Here is a 19,561-nt window from a genome sequence, read left to right on the forward strand (position 1 = left end):
CGGCTATTCAAGAGAGTAACTGGCTTGGGAATGTGCAAGTCACCTGTCCGGCAGGGATATCAAGAGCTACATCGTTGACCGTACAGACATCCTTTCATCCACTTACACCTTAGCACCCTATTACAAATTCTTCACCAACTTCTATTCACCGATCAACGCAAAAGACCATCACACAAGACCGTACAGAATGGAAGAAGAAGCGATCGTCGCCACCGTCTGCACCGCAGACATACCCATCTCAGTAAACATGTTGACCCTTTCTTTGCCATTAAACACGTCAACTGATCATGACCTGAGAAAAAAAGCATCACAGACTCTGAACTCCATCCGCGCCGCATCCCAGAACTTCAACACCGCGGGCCCACCCTCCGTCATCGTCCTGGACAGGGCCGACCGCGAGCGCATTCAACAGCTGACGAGAGACTCCACCACACAAGGTCACGTCGATGAGGGTTTTGTCTCCCCCTTCGTGGGAATGACACCCACCGAGGTCGTCCACTTCGTCGCCGAGAAGGCTCAAAGACACCGTTATCAGCGAGTTCGACGTCTACATCGCGGACGAGCGCACCATCCTCGTCCAGACACTGCTACTAGTGGGGCTTAACGGCCACGAGATCCAGGCAACGGTGCGGGTTGCGCCCGAATACTTGGAATCCAGGCGGTGAATCTGGTCATCTGGAACACGGATGCCATGGAGATGAAGCAGATAGCTGAGGGCGCGGGCGGGGTATTCAGGTATTAAATCAGTTTACGGGTTCATGCATGGGATGATAGTGGTTTTTGTTGAGATGATGCACTGGTTTCGGGGATTCTAGTCAATCAAGACATGTCTTTGCGAGTTGGTGGCTTTGGGAGTAACTAGCGTTTGTTTTCCGGGCCTGGAGGTCAAGATGCCAAGCACTCTTTCTATTCCTGATTAGATGGTACTGTCCGTTGAAGGTTGGTTAGATTGAAGTTACGAACCAGCCCAGAGTACATACATAGCTGAGGGTTACGGAAGGTGCATACCGCACGGCTGCTCAAGGAGAGGTGTCATCCTCTATGATACTACTTACCTCTACGTTGCTTACAGTACCAGTCCTTTCTGAAGGACTACTTATCACCAATCGATATACTTCTCCTACCTACGGAGATATGTGATCAAATTGGCAGTGATAGCTGAGCCACAACCATAGAGACCAGGCTCTCACTCTACAAGCTCAACCTCCCATAACGGCTGTGGTAGCTTCACGTCGCTACGTCTAGAGATACGAAGCAGTAGTCCTCGGTCAGCGTTGCACTGCGAGCTGATATCCCATTTGAGCTTCCATCCTCAGATCGCCATTGTCACCTTATAGACACCCGGAGTCATCCCAGACCATGAAACCAACCTAACGCAAAAAGAGGCGACCCCACGCCATCCTCACGCCTCCAGAGCACAGCACACGAGAAACCTCTCCATCCCAAACCACCCCGCGACCCTCATGACCCATCCAAACTCAAACCCCCTGCTCTACAGAATCTGTAAAGCCAACCTCTCTCTCTCTTGCTCCTCACCAAATGCACCCACTAAACCAAATCAAACCACCGAACGGTAATTCAATCCGACATAGCAGGACCATATGAAGAGGGGATACGGTCTGTGCTGTTAGAACGTTTCGTCAAACGTCCCAGGCCACTTTTTAATCGCCAAAAAACAAACCATTGAGACCCGACACAGCTGTCAGCTTCCCCCTCGGGGATGGGTTCTTGTCTCGTTTGTTTGATTTTCCCCGCAACTTCCGCGTATCTCTTGGCTTGATCCATGGTAGCTAAGCATGGAGCCAAGAGCAGTTCTATGTACTCACCTTTTGGGCGCGGAGCTTTGTGTGTTGTGGGGCAGGCCTGGCCTGTTGGCTTTATGCGCCAACGCTCGTATAATTGTTAAGAGTATAGATCAAGGAATACACTTGATCGAGGTTATAAGTCTGGTTGGACCGTGAAGGTCGGGGCAGCTAGGGGCAAGACGCTTCTCATACTGGGATCCGGAAGGATGGGTATGGTGGGAGTCACCTCTAGTTGCTTGAGAGGGGGAAAGATCTTTCGTGGAGATGGAGGGGCATTGTATAGTGTGAGGAGGGCAATGCTCTAAAGGAGTGTCTTTGTTAGTGTTACGGTGGTCGTCCGTTGTTGGCTTTGTTCTGAATGGAATGTTAAGGGACTGAACAAAGGAAGACATTGTTACAGAGGACTTTAAAGGAAATTTTCAAGATAGAAGAACGGAGCTCAAAGAACTGGGTGGGAATGTCCTATTGTATGGGCAAAAGGCTCCGCAAATTGAGTTTGCCGATGATATCCCCGGCGGCGTATGAATCACAGAGCAGCTTATGTTCCTTGTAATGTGCATGGGATGTCGGTAATTGTCCTAGACTCTAGAAGAACAAGGGCCATCAGACACCTGTGCCTGAGGATATGATTATCTATGCTACCGGCGCTTGATGGGGCATTTGGATATCGCCATTCATTTGCGCCGGTTATTGCTTACTGAGTGAAATATAATTACTGGCTAAAGCGAAGTAACTTAAGAGGCAAGGTATGGACAATACTAGCAGATGAGTTGCAGCTGAAAAAACAAAAAATTCCACGACGGAAGAGTTAAACCCGAAGACAAGAGCCACACTGATGCCTCATAGTAGGTAGTCATCAATGTAGAGCTAACAGACCTTTCCTCCGGGAAACAAGATGCCCGATCTTGACTGCTTGCCTTATATTGGGCGATGGCTACCAGACCTGGATGGCAACGAGTGCATCCAAAGCAGAAGAATAATCAGAAATCCTAATACTTCCCATAACGGCTGTCGATCTTCCACCTCATCAGAGAAAGCGTCGTAAAGTCCCCGTCAAATTCTCCAAAGACGACAACTTTCTCATCTCGCCGCAGGCGGATCGGCATGCTACTGCCAAGCTTGTCGAACACTTGGGCGCTGAGCGTTTTCCTTTCCGACAGCAACCAGGCTAGCAGAGATACAAGGTGGCTGTCTTCAGCCTCGCCAATGCAAGAGACTTTCGTCAGGGCTGAAAGTTTGTCACGAGTCTGCAAATTCACAAAGGAAATCGTCCGGAAGTCGCCGTCAATCTCCCCCCAGACCCGATTGTACTTTGTGTGAACCCGCAAACGAATCTGTATACTATTGCCACTGCGGTCGACCACAGCCATTGCCACATCCCCTTTTACCGGAAAGCACGCGGACAAAAGTGCTAGTTCGTCATCCTTATCAGCCTGCTCATTCAGACTCTCCTCACGAGCCCAAGCCAGCGCATCATCCCGATTGCGCAGTTCCGCCCTCAGCTCCTCCGGCGACAGCGTCTGGCGTATGATCTCCAGCTCATAATATGGCGGCCCACGACGACCCCATTCGCGTACAATATCCTCAACGAAGTTGACATCACGACGAACCGGATTCTCGACCTCGGGCAAACGCGTGGCCCGGAAACTCATAGTCCCTGGACCAGGCCACCCGGATCCCCACATGAACCCAAACTCACCCTCGAGTGTCTTTGTCCAGGGTTTGATCCGCATCTCGCTCGGGATACAGCTGGTCTCCTCCCGACCCCAGCCATCATCCTCGGCCCAGCTCATCCATTCAACCGGCAACGATGGACTAAAGCCGGTGGCCGGGTCACACTGCTGGATGGTAAAGGCTGGATCGATCAGGAAAACGCCCTCGAGGGGCCTGAATTTAAAACTCCCCCAGAGCCGATCGTAGTCCCATAGCAGCAGAGGCGGAGACCGGCGCCTAGCCATGGGCACTTGTCGATGCGAACCTCGTAGAGGCCTTGGATGCTACGGAGAGCGTGGCGATCGCTTGCAGAGATGGGGAGGGCGTTGAGCCAGGCGTTCTCCTCGAGGAATTTGCGCGTGCGTGCCTGCTGCGCGTGGTGGGGATCAATCGTTGCGGGGATGGGCATGGGCATGGGAGTTGTCCATGCTGTGGTCGAGAGATCTTGCATCGCGCTTGTAGCTGGAAGGCAGGATGTAGAAAAGGGCAAGCCTCGGTAGGGGTTCTGTTTCTGACAGGGAAAGGGGAGGAGGGTGTTAGGAGGAAAGGAAAGATTATTGAAGAGAAGAACACTTGAAGTTGACTTTTCGAGAGAACAGGCGGCATATGGAAGGTGCGACAACGGCCCTTGAAACTTAACCTGCCTTGCTCTCACATAATGATCACGTAGCTCCTGATAATTCCAGACCTACTTCAGAATGCCTTATAGCAAAGAATATGACAGAATGTTACTCCAGACGGAATCGGTTTCCGTATGCGCGACCTCGGGTCAAAATAGGCACAGCTGCTGCCTGGCACTCTCCAGGAGATGTTAGCCTACGGAAGTACTCTTGCGAGAGATACCAATATCCACAAAATGGTCAAATCTAGACTCTACTGGAATATATGACTCATCTTCTAGCGATGCTGCGTTGTGTCTGTGCCCGGAGAACGTGGTTCTGTACGATAGCCTGGGAGAAGAACTTGGAGAGCTACGAGGTCTCAAATGCCGAAACGCTTATGTCTCTTCTCAGACTCTGGAGGATTCATGCTATAAATTCAGAGTCAAGCATAACATTTCCAAGATTGTACAGGAGCTCTGAAACAAGAAAAGATTGAGACCTCAATCTCAACAAGGCTATATCCTCAATCACTTTTGGCGGATCTTCTACTGGCTTGGCGAGCATTCAAGCACACATGGACACCACGGGGACTCAAGAAAGTGGATTCTCTGCGAATGAGAAAGATAGCTCGACCAGAACGACAAGCAATTGCCACATTCGCCCCTGACTTGCGCATGCAAGATTTAGTGAGCGGTCGATATTGCCAGGGCAACCACAGCAGATTGTCTCCGTTCCAAGTAATCCACGAATTATCCAAGGAGATCCCATACCCAACTGGTATCCACGGGCTGTTCTCAGTAGCGTCGTGGAGATAGCCGATATCCTTCAAATCAAAGACCCCCAAACTCGTCTCAAGACTATTCTCGACAAGCCCGTGAATTTTGATGATGCAAACCGATTGATCGACAGCATCGCAGGATCTAAATGTGATAAAGTCCCAAATATTGAATATAAGACTGGTCTCACATATGTCCAGTAAAGGTTGATCAAACTCATGGTGTTTCAAGGCATAGACCTCTAGAGAGCCGATATGCATTCCATTGACTGCGTCATAGAGAAAGCCATAGTGGTTGTATCCCCAGGCGATGCGACTGTTGTCATGAGACCATATAACATGCCATTGACGAACGGAAGATAAATCGTCTTTTCCGGTCGGGTCGTGGAGCTCAAGATGCTGTCCCGTGGCAAGATCCCAAAGTCTTACTGTACCATCACTCTTGGATACTGATGCGACTTTCTGTCCATCGCAAGACCAGGCCAGTGCCTGAAGCAGATCAGAATGGCGCAGTTCCCTTAGGCATTCTCCGGTGGCAGAGTCCCAGGTTTTAACGGTTCCATCTTTTGCTGACGCTAGTTGGCACCCGTCCGGCGACCAGACAAAGGACCCGGAATCATAACCACCGCCTGGATTATGTGATAGAGCTAAAAGCCGCTTTCCTGACACAATATTCCATACACACAAGACCCCCTTATAAAACGTTCCTAGTTTGCCATTTGATGACCAGGCCACTGTCACGGCAAAACGTGGAAAATAACATTCAATCTCGCAAACTCGGTCACCGGTGCCCGTGTTCCAAATCTCAAGAATACCCTCGCTGGTTAGTGACGCAACACGAGCTCTACCATGCGACCAATGGAGCGAGAAGATCCAGCCACGATTGGCTGGTGAGTATGGGATCTTTTGGCCCAGGGCCTTTCTTCGTAACTTCGTGAAGTGGGATCGAACGTACGCCAAAGTCCGGCGGTGCCGTGAGTGAGTCCTTGCTGCCACCTGAACAGAACGCTCTGCAAAAGCTGGGAAGTTTCTGGTTGGCGTTGTGTCCCAGATCCTGATCACTTGATGTGAGTAGGATGCAAGTCGATTTCCGTCGGGAGCCCAGCAGAATTCCTTGGCTCCGAAGGTTCCGTGTCCGTCGAGCGTCCAGACACATACTCCGAGTTTTGGATCCCAGATCCTAACTTTACCATCGAAATCACTTGTCGCGAGTCTAGTTGAATCGGGCGACCAGCTAATTTTGAGAACAAAGGGGGTGTGTCCTTCCAGCACATGTCCGGGTCTCCCAGTGGCCAAATCCCAGATGACCACTCTGGTCGACGATTCCCATGCGAGCATACTTCCATCGGGGGACCATGAATCAGCATGGAGACTAGGCTGCCAATTGTATTTCAAGCTCCTCAAACAAACCCCTGTTCTACTGTCGTGGATGGCGTGGTGAAAGTCGTCGTTGTTGCCGAAAGACCAGGGTTTCGCAATATACAGGCAGCCATCGTGAGACCAGCATTGTATGCGTGAACCACCATCGAGGATTACACGTTGCCTACCATGATCAGGAGATCTGGAAACATTCCACAGTTGAAATTCGCCCTCTGAGTACGAGACGAGATGCTTTCCATCTCCAATCCACTGTACCAACACATGCGAGTGTAAGGACTTGGAGTCGAGTATGCGAATACACTTTCCGGTGGTAGCATCACAAATACGAATCCTGGTGCAGTCATCTCCAAAGATCGAAGCGACACAGCCTGTGTGTCGGCTTAAGCGATACCTATTGGGCCTGCCAGGAAGTCTCTCCAGCTTGATACTCGAAATATGTTGTCCAGTTCCGGGATCCCAGCTGCTCACAGTCAGGTCTGCTGCCATACATAGCAGCCGGTCACCATCCTGTGACCAGCCGATCTCAGTGAAATCACAGCCGTTGCTCACGATGGTATTAATACAACGACTCCAATTCTCCTCGACCACAGGGATTTTGGTAATCCACGTGGGTCTTTCGTGCTGGTAAAGAGCTTTGACCAGACTCCGATTCGGGCTCCAAATGAGTGCTGAGCTATAGACTTGGAGCGGGCTGGTTTCGATCGGGACCTTGAACTCGCGCATGTATCGGGAAATGTCATTCACAAGGCTTGACAATTTGTCCGCGCACTTTGCTTTCTAAAAGAGTACAGGAAAGTGATCATAGTCAGCTTTTTTCTCTTTATTACACCGGGTATGCGTACCTGCAGAAAGCTATCAAGTATGAGGATAGCTCCAATGCCTCCAGTAAACTGGCCGAGAATGCTAAGAGCCTCGAGCCAGTAAAGTAGTTTCTGTTCCAGAAGGAGCTGAATCGGGCCATCTGTAGACAGGTCGACCGTGTTCCTAGGATCTGCTGCTAATAAATGATCAATCCAATATGTGCAACAGTAACGTGCTTGTGCCAAGGGGTCAGGTGTAGGACGGCAGATGTCCTCGACTCGACCCCCTGGATTCTGAATGTTGTATATGTCACGTCGAAGCGTCTGGTTCATCACCTTGATACACTGAGACAACATCCTACTGTGTTCCGTCTCAAGTCCGGCTGGGATTATGGGTTTGCACGTCAGCAAGAAATCCTTCGCAGACTGATGAACAAAGTAAATGGTGTCTTCCCGAATAGATAAGAATGAGCCACAAAGCTTAATAATCTGCGTTATCATCCGAGAATCTGTCGAGAATCGTGAGGGTAGATCGGTAAGTACTGGTAGCTCTTCAACTACCAGAGGCCGGTATGCGGTACAGACGGTGGCGAGAATCACTCGACACAGCTGTCTACTTTCTGAAATTTCAATATCGCGCATCATGCGCTTGTAGAGATTATCGAGACTCGCCGGAAAGGAAGCAAGGGTATTTTCCACTTCGCATGCCGACGTACTGGCAAGCCGCTCACAGACCAAGGCAACCCATAGAAATGTATCATTGGAGTTTGACGTCAAATATTCTCGGGTAAAGTCTTTGGTGTTCTCGTCGTATCCATTCAGCGCGGTGAGGAAGTCCACCTTGATCCGAATATAGGACTTCACAGCAGCAGCGACAGAATTCTCGTTCAGTTCGAGAGACAAAGTAGAGCAATATGTAGCCGTCAAATGCTTCTCAATATCAGGCAAATTCCGACTCGAAACAATCCACTTGACCCGAGGATTTTCCGTTGACCGTTTCACCAGCTCAAGCAGCAACGGCAGGCAGGTGCTGCACTCGTCCAAAGCATCGATGATTAACAACGTAGTCTCTAAATCTGGGTCCTCCAATATTTCGAGAAACATTTTCGATAGAGCGTACCAAGCATTGGTATCTTCGAAAAGCGCTTTTCCTTCCACGTCGTAGCGCGGCCGGATATAGGAGAGCAGATTTGGCCTTTGGTCCACGAGTAGAAAGATTAAGCCTCGCAAGACGGATGTTGCATCGTTCAGGCGAGCATCGCTCTGTTGACAGAAGAAATACGACAATGTGCAGGTCCCGGGCAACTCCTTTGTCAATTCATCAATGATCCCGCAGAGGAGCATGGTCTTTCCTTTGCCGGGATCAGCGCGGATCCAAAGTAGGCGGTCGTTAACATCACGATAGGGCTCGCCATCATTTCGCCATTTTCTGAATTCGTCGTTGCTCAAAACCCAACGATATGAGTCCATAAGCAGGCCTCCCTTGAGATCCTGGATTCGGGCCTTGTCATCGCGAGGATTGGTTATCCGAAGATCCCGAAGACAAACTTCATTGCGTGAGGCTTGCGATGGTCCTAGAGCAAAGAAGAACGACCAGATCGAGTAAGATCAGCATAGTGTCAGACTGGTGTGACTGCAACGGTTTACCGTGATGATTGTGGAACTCAACATTGCCGTTGTTCTGGCCAAGCTGGAGCCCCGCGTTTGTGGAGTTGTTAAACAGCGCTGTTGAGGTGTTCATTCTGTGACAGATTATCTGCTAATTGCGGCGTGGGAGCCACCATGTGGTGATCTTCCGCGTGTGGGACAAGTTAAACAAGAACCAAGGTCTGTGGATGATGACTGGGGAAGCGGAGGAATCTTCGTACGCTATCACGGACCCCTCATTTCAGCTGACCAAATGCAGTGACATCGCCTGCAGGTGCGCCTAACTTGCAGGGTGCATTGGTCCAATGACAACAACAAAGATTGTTACAGGGGTCGACATTAGTCTGCCGGATTCGTGCAATCATCTTCCTAAATGCGGTCGACCGCGGCTATTTTGCACGCTTCCCGCTGAGATGTTATATTTAGTCACTGACTTCTGCGCGTCTCGAATCTCATCAACCTTGGTGTTCACAGTGGAACGGCAGCCAAGCCATTGAAAATTAATCTAGTGCAACTTGGCCAATAACTTTTCTTTCGGTCTTGACAGTTATTGCTTTCTTATTTTGAGACTATCATAGGACTCTCAAAGCATTCGAGTGAATCAACAACACGAGTTAATACCAGCCCTTTACTCCAAGAACCTCAAGACCGTGGCGAGTCTTAGATAGGTTTTCTACTGGCATTCCCCTCAAAACCTTTTTTATTCATTTTGGTGACGCAACAGTCAAGAAAGAATTTCTGTGAAGGTAATCGAGGAATAGGATACCACAACTCGATTATACTATAGGTACTATAATCTATGATACAATCTCCCACAACTGAAAGCCAGAGAAGCCAATGCCTCGCTAAGCCGGCATCTTCAACCCCGTGACCTCCTCACAGGCCCTAATAGCCTTCTCCTGGAGCCCAACGTCCTGCGTCGCTGGAAGAGCACTACCGCGCTTCCTCTTAGGCTCAAAGTACGCCCCCGTGATACTCTGATCATACTCCCCCTCCGCCAGCATAACATACGTCTCGACCCCATCCTCCAACCGATCCGGCGCCCCCGCACCCCCCAACTTGGTCGCCACCCACCCCGGATGCACAGAGACCACACTCGACGTCCCCTGCCACAATCGCGCAAACGCATTCGCAACCAACATAACATGAAACTTCGAATCGCAATACGCCTGGAAATCCTGGAAGGTGCGCTCGCCCCGCTTTCGCCAGAAAATATCCTCCACGGCGGTATTCCGCGCGCTGCGGTGCAACTGCGAGGAGATGACGATCAACCGTTTCGGGCGATGCAGCAAGCACGCGAGGATATACGGCGCCACCACGTTGACAAACACCATGGCCGGGATGCCGGTGTCCGGGGTTTTGCGGAAGGGTCCGGAGAGCATCCCCGCGTTGAGGATCACCGCGTCGAATGTGCCGATGGCGTTGGCTTCTTCGGCCAGGTGGCGCGTCGCTTCGAGATTGCTGAGGTCGGCGATGAGGACCCCCGCGGCGCCGGGACAGGATGCTTGGGCGTGGTCTGCGCGGTCTTGGTTGCGCGCGTGCAGGTAGACGGTGTGGCCGCGCTGGACGAGTTGGCGGGCCGCTTCCAGGCCGAAGCCGTCGGCGGAGCCGGTGATGAGGACGCGGACCATTGTGGTCAGTGGATTGCAGTGCGGTAGTGGGAATAGTCGAGTGCAGATGGAGAAAGTTTGACTCGAGGACACTGCTCGTGTGGACGGAGGACTAGATTGACCTATTCGAGATCAGGGATCCGGGAACACGAGAGTGCTTGCTCTTGGGCACTCGCAAAGAATATATCCATTTCGTCGGCAAATGCAGTTGACATCATGTTATCATTCTCGGAGACCGCGTTGGTAAGTCCGGTTACGACCGGGCTTGCCGGTGGGTCTCGCCATGAAGAATTCTTCCAGAAGCCCGCCTCGCACTCGAGGCTGTCCCACACTCCCATCCTTTGCCATGTGGGGCCAAGCACAGGGTAACAAGAGCAAAAAAGAAATGTCCCGAGGGAGGTTCGAACTCCCGGCCTTGGGATCGCCCAGAAGTGATCTTCCGAGTCATACTGATGTATGAGACCCACGTGATAACCAACTACACCATCGAGACAAGTTGTTGAGAGGTCGCGTCTGGGTTGGATTGTAGTAGCAAAACGCCCGGAAGTGCTCACAACCGCTCAAACCGAACCGCATCTTGGAACCCAGCAACAACCACGTTTGCGGATATCGGAAGTTGCCGCCGTAGCTAAGCGCAAATTTGCCAAACTTACTGAAACTCTCAAGTGTGAAGAATTATCATCCGCTTCTCTCTTTCAGGATGCCACGTACAAAATGCCCCCTAAAAATTGGCATTATAGATGATTTCACTTCATCATTGTCCACGGTCATTAGCCTCTCCCGATGTGTCGGAAATTCCAGCCACGGAAATGCTTACCTCGGCTCTGATTCGCTGCGTCCCTCCGGACATACCCCACGCACTGGTACAGTACTATTACGATCGGGTTCACACTTCGTCCAAGTCCGAGCTTACCTAGCCTCAAAGACTTGCGAAATAGTGACCTGTGCAAGTCATCATGTCGACTTCAGGTGAAAGCAGAAGTGTGCCGGATGTCAACTCAGTCTATTTCAACATCCTGGTAGCTAAATTTCGATTTCCGTTACTTCCTACATAGTTTGGTCCATCCCTTCCGTATTTCGATCGCAAAGCGGTACATAAGTACAACGCACCCAAATACTATAGCTCTGATCAGTCAGGTTCAATCCCACATCATACCCAAATATAGACACCAGAAAATGAGGCAATAGAGCAAATACGGCCTATTTATAACCATACAGGCGGACCAAGGGTTGGTCGTCGATTTGAATACACCATGAAGATTCGTTTTAATTAGTGCTGAGGATTAGAGACTTTGACATAAGATACTGGGTATTGTGATGAAGCCAAAATCAGTTTCTTGTGAGATCGTAAACAAGCTTCTCGCCACTAATCTTTCCTTCCCTCAACAGCTGCAGCCCGTCCAAAACACCATCTAGCCCGCCATCGCCAACGCGAACCGGATGGAGCTTGATCCTGCCGCTCGCCAGCAACTCCTCGAAGATAGCCGTAAAAGCTTCCGCAAATTCTCTATCGACGGGCCGCGCAGGAATCTCTTTGGATCCAAAGATGAATCTCTCACCGAACGCGGTGTAGGCCATCGTGGCTCGATCGCGTACATTCTCCCGTTCAATTGCGATCGGTAGCAGGGAGCTATAATCTCCCCCCTGCGAAGAAAGAGCCATATCGCAGAATCTGGCACTGCTTTCGACGGACACGGTATCGAAAGCCAGAGTAAGGCTGTCGTTGGTATACTTTCTGATTGCGTTGGCGGCATCGGGATCGTTGTAGTCGAAAACCGCGTCCGCACCCAGGGACTTCACTCGATCGGCGTGACGAGGAGAACAAGTCGTCAGAACAGTATACCCAGATAGCTTGGCAAGCTGGATCGCCAAGGTCCCGGTCGCTGTTGATCCTCCGTACACCAACACCGGGATTTTCTCATGCGCTGGAGACGTGGGTAGTGAAAGGCGAAGGCTCTGGTAGAGGCCCAGAGCGGCAGTGATAGCTCCTAGGCCTAATGTTGCCGCCTCTTCGAAGGACATGCTCTCAGGGATCCTGTACTGGAGATCCCCCTTGACGACAATGTATTCCGCGAACGCCCCATCCTCTGGCTGCACGGCATTGGATCCGTGTACAAATCCACAGATGCGATCGCCTTTGACAAATGGTTTCTTGACAGCTTTGCCGACGTCCTCCACGATGCCGGCGTAGTCGCACCCGACAAGTACCCCGGGGCTGGCGAGGTAGTCGATATGTTTCCAGTCAGTGGGGTTCAGGGCGACACTGGTGGTTTTGACTAGGATGCAGTCGTCCCGCAACTTGGGAATGGGCCGGTCGTGAACCAGTTGTGCATGTTGCGGTGCGGTGATGATGACTGCTTTTTGGTATGCCATGATAAGGATCACTCGATGTAAGGATCCAGGTAGCGGAAACTATTGAATCGATGGCATGGTCTTGCCAGCATGGTACATGATATACTCACAACATCGGAGTAGGTCACGGAGATTAGCGGTGAAATAAGGTATACTTGCGCTGCATCATGATGGATCATGGATCCGCCCGACTGTAGAAGAGTGGGTCTGTCGGGCCAATGAGACTCAATCTGTAAGCATCGGATTTTAGAGTGGGTCTGAGCGAAGGTATTCCCATGGCACACCCTGGCAAATGAATTGACAGAGCAGATAGTTGATGATGTCAGAAACAAAACCACGTTTTTCTGACCATAATTGGCCATGTAAGTATGCACCCATTAGTTATCCATCCGGAGATGCAGAACACCGCCTATCCCCGACACGGTTATCCGTCGCTGGATGGAACCATAACTGTCAGATAGTCCCCCTACCCCAGATAATCACCAAACACCCTCCGCCAAGCGAGTGGCTTCTCATCTCTCTGAGCCCTCCACTTATTCGTCGAAACAAGAATGTCTGGACATCCGCGAAGAAAGTACCCCCACTTCCTCGCAAACTCCTCCGTGACCTCCCAATTCGATGGATCCCACGGATCCCCCCAGACAAGTAAGGTTGCGCTGCTGCTCCGCGTATCCCAGAAAGCGGTTAGATCATGACAGAACCCATGACCATCCAGCAAATCCCCCGCGCGGATCAGGTTATCCCGCATTTGCTCGAAGGGGAAGATGTCGAGCCAAGGGTGATGCGGCACTGTTCGCTGCACGGGCGTCGGTCGCAGCCGCTCCGGGATCGCGCTCAAGGTATACTGCGGTGAGTGAGGGCCATTCATGCTGAATATTGAAACCGCGTCGTCGCGACACATCCAGTCAACGGTCATACCGGCGATGACCGCGTTCTGGTACGCTGCGCGAATTACGTTAAGCCGACTCAAACTAAGGAGGAGATCTGTCCGAGGTGAACCCATAGCGTGGGCAGCTCGGGCGCGTTTCTCAAATTCAACCATCAGGGTGTGGAAATTGGGAGGGGCGTAGGTGTATCGCGTGGGATCCACCTCGGGGAGGTTATAGAAAATAGAGTTGTGGTCGCTGGATCGGTGAGGCAATGTCTGAACTCGGGATTCATCATGACCGGCAGCGGCTCGAATTGTTTTGCGATTCGAAGGCAGTCTGTCCTTCGTACTGCGCGGGTTTTGACGCTGGCCTTTAATGTAAACCATCAGCCTTTGTCAGCAGCGGGGATGATAAGGAATTGCTGGGAGGCCTCACGGTAGGCTCTTTGATTCAGACGATTCTGTACACGTCGCCGCAGTACCGGATCGGTGACCCCTAGCAAATCGTCCTCGGGTGCATCAGCTGTGGTCGCATGTCGCACATGATGCCGACGCTTGATCCCGGATTCTGCATTCAGCATTGCCAAGGCTTCAACAAATGTGGAAATTGTCGTCCGATCGCTCACAGCGGGAGTCTAAGTCGCCGGTGTTAAGAATGGTCAAAGACGACGACTCCGTTCAGGAATTTTGAGATGCAGATGCTTACTCCAACACAATGATTGGTGACAGGAGAGAATGGGAGGTCAACTTTAACACTTTCGCCACCCACAAGGTTAATCAACCCCAGCTTGAGGTGATTTGTAATCCAAATAATCCCCATCGGCCTCCCGTACCTTCAGTGGGCCGGAGATAGCTGTTAAGGTTCAACTGGATCGATGATGTTCCACACTTATTTTGTAACTTATCTCGGGTGGGGCGTTTGAATAAAACTGAATACATCGAGGCAGTTTTCAAAGAACAATGGTCTGGAGGTTGTATATAAGGTCACAATCCTATCAGTGTTCCTAATTCTTCCCATCAGCTCTTGGTATATTCAATTGAACATTGCATGCACGATGGCATCTCACCCTGCTCTCATTGCGACTAATGTCAAAGAACCGCTAACCATTCAGCGAGTCCCAACACCTGAGCTCCAACAAAATGAAATCCGTGTCCGGATTGAATGGGTGGTATCTGCCCCTTTGGATGTTTACCAAGTCGACGCGGGCTTGATGGCTCAGTTTCCTCAAAGCCTGGGCGACAGTGGTGTCGGCACTGTAGTGGCAGCTGGCCCTGGGGTCAAACGCCTACAGGCTGGGGATCAGGTCTTCGGTTTCTTTTTCCACAACGAGAAGGAGAAGGGGCAGCAGGTGTATGTTACGGCACCAGAGCATCTGTTCGGAAAGGTGTGATGATTCCCGTTCACTGTGTGTCTCCTCTACCCACATCTGACGCAGAATCCAGGTTCCCTCTGGCATAGCTATGCCCGCGGCCGCTACGGTGCCAACTAATGTTTGTACCGCCTACTTCACTTTGACAGGGAAGCTGAACCTCGAGCTCCCCTGGCCGCGCCCCTCAGGATTCTCACCAAAAGATCCAGAGAGTCCGATCATTATCTGGGGAGGAGGCAGTTCGGTCGGCCAGTACGCCATCCAGCTCCTCCACCACTGGGGTTATAGGAATGTCATCACCACCGCGTCGCCGCAGCACCACGAGAAGCTCAAGCTATATGGTGCCCAGCACGTCATCGACTATCGCGAGTCTAATGTCGTCGAATCTATTCTGGACATTGTGAAGAAGAGCAAACTCTCAGCACCCATCCGCGCCTTCGATTGTGTGAGCTCCAAGTCTGGGTCACTGCAGCATCTCGCCAAGATTGCCTGCCTTCCTGGCTCCATTATCGCAGCTGTTCTTCCTGTCGTGCTTCGGTCGCCTTCAGACCCAGCCGGTGTGCAGCTTTCCGCTGATGTCGAGGGAGAAGTATCGTGGGCGCCTGGCGTCGAGGTTCATAGTATTGTCAGCTATACATTCGAGACGGTATGGTTCGCACTTACCTGTTCGCATTCCAAAACTAATCTCCGAGCAGAATCCATTCCTGAAGGATCATCTCCTGCCTGATATTATACCCGCTCTCCTCGCGTCGGGTAGCCTTGATCCCAACAAGTATCGAGAGATCGAGGGTGCTTCGCTTCTGCAGAGGGCCAGCACCGCGTTGGATGTGATGAGAACCGGCATAGTCAGCGGGGAAAGACTTGTGTGGAAGGTGTGGACAGCCGAGGAGTATCCAGAGTTCGTGTGAGGTAGCCTCTGTCAGAGATTCTTACCAGCGGCTGGACTGTGCAGATGAACCGAGAGGACGTGTGACAAATGATTGCGACGCAGCTCTGGTAGTTTGCTGCTGTTGCAAATGGTACAGTACCTTGAGGCGAGGCGCGTCCCCTTGCATCACGTGCCGGGTCTACTTCGATAATTCGGTCGCATTCAAGCAATCAAATTGGAAGACCTGTTTAAATTGGTCGAAGAGTACTTGAGAGGAATGAAATGGATGAGAGGTGGCTCTATGGATATAGGACTTTTCTTGAACTGGCTGCGAAGGAGCATCCTGATGTTCAGCAGAGTGATGATGTCGGCACTTGAGGCAGTGATACAAATATCATATTGCCTACAGAAAGGCCCTTTCCTTATTCACACCTCTAGAGGGTTCTAGAAGAGAGGTGGGGTAGATGTAGATTGTGTCTTTCACTCTGGTTGAAAGCAATATGCATCTGAGTCTAGTGAAGGATGACCACTGGGCGCCTTCATACTGAGGTGACTTTGATGATGCATGGTGTTCAATCGACATTTTACTGGCTGAAACTCGATCTCTATCGCTTTCAAAGTTGAGAAAATTGCCATTAAGTAGTCCACCTCGTCCCTACATCTTAGAGTGGGAACACATTTCACCGTCACTTTTGATATCAAGGTACAGGAGCAGCCTTTTTGTGGTAAAGTGAAATTATTCGAGCCATCAAAGCCTTGATAACTGAGAGCAGCTTCTCCATATATCCCTATCCTCAACTGCATCTAAGATTTTAAAGACCGCACCAAGACTTTGCCTGACCAAGAAGTGGTGGTGTAGCTCGAAGTCCGAGTCAGGTGATTTGGCTGTTTGTTCGTGTTGATTGGGAATCTCATCTTGTTCACATTCACAACGCGACCTTCTCCTCATCATATCCCCCCTCTCCACGAATTTCATTCCTTCTCTTCATTCTTCTCTTCATCCTTCTCATCATCCTTCTCATCACTCTTCCCATCACCCCCGTCTCATCCTCACTCGTCTCTTAACCCGTGTCTCTTTATCCTTCCCTCCCCTCACTCTTTCGCGTCCATTCTCACCGTTTAAAGCTCGCTAAGCCCGACAGACCCTGGCAAACCTTTACCCTATCGTCAGATCTCACTCACCTCAGAGTCAATTCTCATTCTGTACAATCTCTCCCGAGCTTGCCTCACCTCGACCTTTAACCGTCATCATGCTATGCTGCTACCACATCACTGTGCAGCGCGGAGAAAACCTGCTCAATCAGCTCGATCGCATGTTTGACATCAATTCACCTATAACACTAACGTTCGATGAAATCTATTTGCGGCCGTCTGAGATCGATGATTTAGAGCAAGATATCCGGGCTACACAGTGGATGGAGGAAAGGAACGCAGAAGACGAAGAGAGCTATCCTCCCAACGAGGACTCAGACATTTGCACCACTGATGACGACAAGACCGATCCATCGGACCTAGAAGACGATGCAGACAATGAAAAAGAACGAGTATTTCCGGACAGGGCGACGAGCTCAGAAAAGAGCTGCGAGATCGAAGAACCAGAAGAAGGAGATCGCTGCCAAAGTGTTGAACTTGGTGACTGCGACAGAGAAGAGGCACCTGAGCAGAAGCATCAGCACCCCTCCGCAGACGATAATCACGAAGCCGAAGAAAGTACAGCTCAAGATGCCTCGGAAGCGAGCGCTGACTCTGGAACAAGCACCCCCGAACTTGACTCGGAAGACGACCATGACTCGATCGGAATCATAAAGCACGAGCGCTGTGAAGAAGAGCCATGCACTGAATGTTCTATTCTCCTCAGGCTCGAACACTACCGCCTGGCCTTACGAACTCGAGCGATGGAAGTCTCGCGCCCCTCGATGCGCCCCCTCACGATCCTCGATCTCCCTGACGATTTACTCCTTCAAGTCTTTGAGTCCTTCCAAGACTTTAGAGTGAACAAAAGCAAGATTATTTGGTGGACTCAAGATATACCGGGCTATATCGGTCGCACTTTGCATCCAGTCCAGGCCCAGATATACCGCAAAACAATATCGGACATCCGCCTCGTTTGTCATGTGTTTAATGGTCTAGCGTCGCCGCTACTATGCCCAATCCTGTTTGTCAATCTTGACCAGGAGTCCCTTGATAGAGCCGTTCATTTGTCGCGATGTCCACACGTCGCGAAAGGTATTCTGGGCATTAAAGTCGGCCTCGCCTTTCGGGTCAAAGATCGTGAGACAGATTGTGAATCATTTGCGAGACATCATCACGACATACTGGCAAGCGAACTCGAAGCCTGGAAGATGAATGTGAAACACTTAGATTCTGCACAGTGTTCCCACACCCTGGACGCACAGCTACTGGCACCCCCTACCGCACTCGGACTTGTCGAGGTTAACTTCTACCACATGTCACTCGCGATGAAGCCCTACATATTCACCAAGAGGAACGATGAAATTACGATTGATAAATCACTTGTCAGGGAGCTACGCGCCACTTTTCGCCAAGCCCAGAAGGAGAATATCAGGAAACGTTCCCTTCAGGTGCAGCTTGTCAGGTCGGGGTCGTTTGTCTCCGCTTTAGCAGCATGCTTTGCTCGAATGCCACGAGCAGAGTCCGTGGGGTTTTGCGACGCAGCGGAGTCACCAGTTCCTCACCGGTATGCTTTGTTGGACCGCTACCGATTTCTGGAGGCTCTGTGTCATCCTCTCAGGTGGGATGAGATCAAGATTCATCTTTGCAACCCTCTGGTTCCCGCCAAGATTCTCTTCGAACTACCAATCGCTATTCAGCGGGCTGGGAAGATGATTCGTGATTTACACGTTGGCTGCTTTCCGTCCGGAGACAGGTTTGCTATGATGCCGGTTCAGGGTCCCATATCTAGATTCTCGGATCAGAGATTGTGGGCAGACATACGAACGACATTCCGGAACCTCCAAAAAGTTACCTTGAATCAGCCCATGGATGTTGACGAGGATATGAGCGTGCCACCATCACCACCAGCGGCCAACACTACGTCTCACTTCAAGGAATACCTGAAGGCTATGTTCACGGGGCCTGAGCTTGAACAGGTTTTTGTCTCCTTGAATGGGGATGGGGAGGTTCCAGGTCGATTCGAAGGGGATGAGTTGAGCGTGAGCCCGCTTCTGGAAGGAATCCAGTGGACGCGTCTTCAAGTTTTCCAAATGACCGATACCTCGCTGACTGAAAACGAGCTTGCGCAGTGGTGCAAGGCTCTTGGACCCCATTTGAAGGGACTATTTCTGCTACGCATCGTGCTTATAGATGGGTGGTGGGCGCCGATACTTGATATTCTCCGCGAGAAGGTGACTGAATCCCGGGAATACCACAAAAAGGAGCCACACGTACATATGCATGACCTCCAAGGGGCGGAGATGGGGTTCGCGGACATTCCGATTTGGGATGAGGAAGTAGCGGATGAAGAAGAACTGGAGGTTCGGGCTTATCACTATGTGACCGGGTGGGCGTATTTGAATGGGGAGAACCCCTGCCGCAAAGTGTTGAACAAAAACCTGTAGTTTCTGTTCATATCCCAGAAGTCGATCGTGCACTTGCATGCAGGTTTCGTGCACTGGTGCTACGAGGTGGTACGAGATCTACTGCGGCATTGATTGCCATGACTCCCATGTGTTTTTAGTCTCTCTTTCGATTATGCTTGTGGCTGTTTTCTGCACCGACCTGTATTCCCATATGTTCTTTTCTGATTTCTTC

At 50.9% G+C, this 19,561-nt stretch overlaps 8 protein-coding genes and 1 non-coding gene across 9 annotated transcripts; 3 read left to right on the forward strand and 6 right to left on the reverse strand.

Moving 5' to 3' along the window:
• Positions 1-187: 187 nt before the first annotated feature.
• On the forward strand, positions 188-604 carry BO72DRAFT_492243 (uncharacterized protein; the record flags this gene model as incomplete). Its single annotated transcript, XM_040948270.1, has 2 exons — positions 188-241; positions 314-604. The coding sequence occupies 2 exons, from the start codon at positions 188-190 to the stop codon at positions 602-604; spliced, it is 345 nt and encodes a 114-aa protein (XP_040805422.1).
• A 2,190-nt stretch (positions 605-2,794) lies between these two features.
• On the reverse strand, positions 2,795-3,969 carry BO72DRAFT_492244 (uncharacterized protein; the record flags this gene model as incomplete). Its single annotated transcript, XM_040948271.1, has 2 exons — positions 2,795-3,692; positions 3,770-3,969. 2 exons carry the CDS (start codon positions 3,967-3,969, stop codon positions 2,795-2,797), a joined length of 1,098 nt encoding a protein of 365 aa, XP_040805423.1.
• A 478-nt stretch (positions 3,970-4,447) lies between these two features.
• On the reverse strand, positions 4,448-8,837 carry BO72DRAFT_396002 (uncharacterized protein). Its single transcript, XM_040942019.1, has 2 exons — positions 7,118-8,837; positions 4,448-7,052 (listed from the first exon to the last, which is right to left on the reverse strand). The coding sequence occupies exons 1-2, from the start codon at positions 8,543-8,545 to the stop codon at positions 4,644-4,646; spliced, it is 3,837 nt and encodes a 1,278-aa protein (XP_040805424.1). The 5' UTR covers positions 8,546-8,837; the 3' UTR covers positions 4,448-4,643.
• Positions 8,838-9,209: 372 nt separating this feature from the next.
• BO72DRAFT_444460 (putative short chain dehydrogenase) lies at positions 9,210-10,529 on the reverse strand. The gene has a single exon (XM_040943816.1). The coding sequence runs from the start codon at positions 10,351-10,353 to the stop codon at positions 9,568-9,570; it is 786 nt and encodes a 261-aa protein (XP_040805425.1). The 5' UTR covers positions 10,354-10,529; the 3' UTR covers positions 9,210-9,567.
• Positions 10,530-10,718: 189 nt separating this feature from the next.
• On the reverse strand, positions 10,719-10,825 carry BO72DRAFT_t45. The gene has a single exon. It is a non-coding gene; the product is annotated as a tRNA-Met (tRNA).
• Positions 10,826-11,610: 785 nt separating this feature from the next.
• Positions 11,611-12,927, reverse strand: BO72DRAFT_207682 (zinc-binding alcohol dehydrogenase family protein). The gene has a single exon (XM_040939630.1). It carries the CDS (start codon positions 12,703-12,705, stop codon positions 11,662-11,664), a length of 1,044 nt encoding a protein of 347 aa, XP_040805426.1. The 5' UTR covers positions 12,706-12,927; the 3' UTR covers positions 11,611-11,661.
• Positions 12,928-13,150: 223 nt separating this feature from the next.
• Positions 13,151-14,133, reverse strand: BO72DRAFT_465336 (bZIP transcription factor; the record flags this gene model as incomplete). Its single annotated transcript, XM_040946705.1, has 2 exons — positions 13,151-13,923; positions 13,989-14,133. The coding sequence occupies 2 exons, from the start codon at positions 14,131-14,133 to the stop codon at positions 13,151-13,153; spliced, it is 918 nt and encodes a 305-aa protein (XP_040805427.1).
• A 474-nt stretch (positions 14,134-14,607) lies between these two features.
• On the forward strand, positions 14,608-15,831 carry BO72DRAFT_420936 (zinc-binding alcohol dehydrogenase family protein; the record flags this gene model as incomplete). Its single annotated transcript, XM_040942743.1, has 3 exons — positions 14,608-14,937; positions 14,996-15,568; positions 15,618-15,831. The coding sequence occupies 3 exons, from the start codon at positions 14,608-14,610 to the stop codon at positions 15,828-15,830; spliced, it is 1,116 nt and encodes a 371-aa protein (XP_040805428.1).
• A 1,209-nt stretch (positions 15,832-17,040) lies between these two features.
• Positions 17,041-19,368, forward strand: BO72DRAFT_492250 (uncharacterized protein; the record flags this gene model as incomplete). The annotated part of the gene is made up of 1 exon (XM_040948272.1): positions 17,041-19,368. The coding sequence occupies one exon, from the start codon at positions 17,041-17,043 to the stop codon at positions 19,366-19,368; it is 2,328 nt and encodes a 775-aa protein (XP_040805429.1).
• Between the last annotated feature and the right edge of the window lie 193 nt (positions 19,369-19,561).

This window comes from Aspergillus fijiensis (genome assembly GCF_003184825.1).
Source record: "Aspergillus fijiensis CBS 313.89 unplaced genomic scaffold BO72scaffold_5, whole genome shotgun sequence".
Classification (NCBI taxonomy): Eukaryota; Fungi; Ascomycota; class Eurotiomycetes; order Eurotiales; family Aspergillaceae; genus Aspergillus; species Aspergillus fijiensis.

What these genes read in the sequence shown, in the direction of transcription:
- BO72DRAFT_396002 (XM_040942019.1), bottom strand. Translation starts at nt 8,545, where the DNA reads ATGGACTCATATCGTTGGGTTTTGAGCAACGACGAATTCAGAAAATGG. An exon ending in TACTTGATAGCTTTCTGCAG is followed by an intron (nt 7,053 to 7,117) that starts GTACGCATACCC and finishes GTACTCTTTTAG; the next exon opens with AAAGCAAAGTGCGCGGACAA.
- BO72DRAFT_444460 (XM_040943816.1), bottom strand. Translation starts at nt 10,353, where the DNA reads ATGGTCCGCGTCCTCATCACCGGCTCCGCCGACGGCTTCGGCCTGGAA.
- BO72DRAFT_207682 (XM_040939630.1), bottom strand. Translation starts at nt 12,705, where the DNA reads ATGGCATACCAAAAAGCAGTCATCATCACCGCACCGCAACATGCACAA.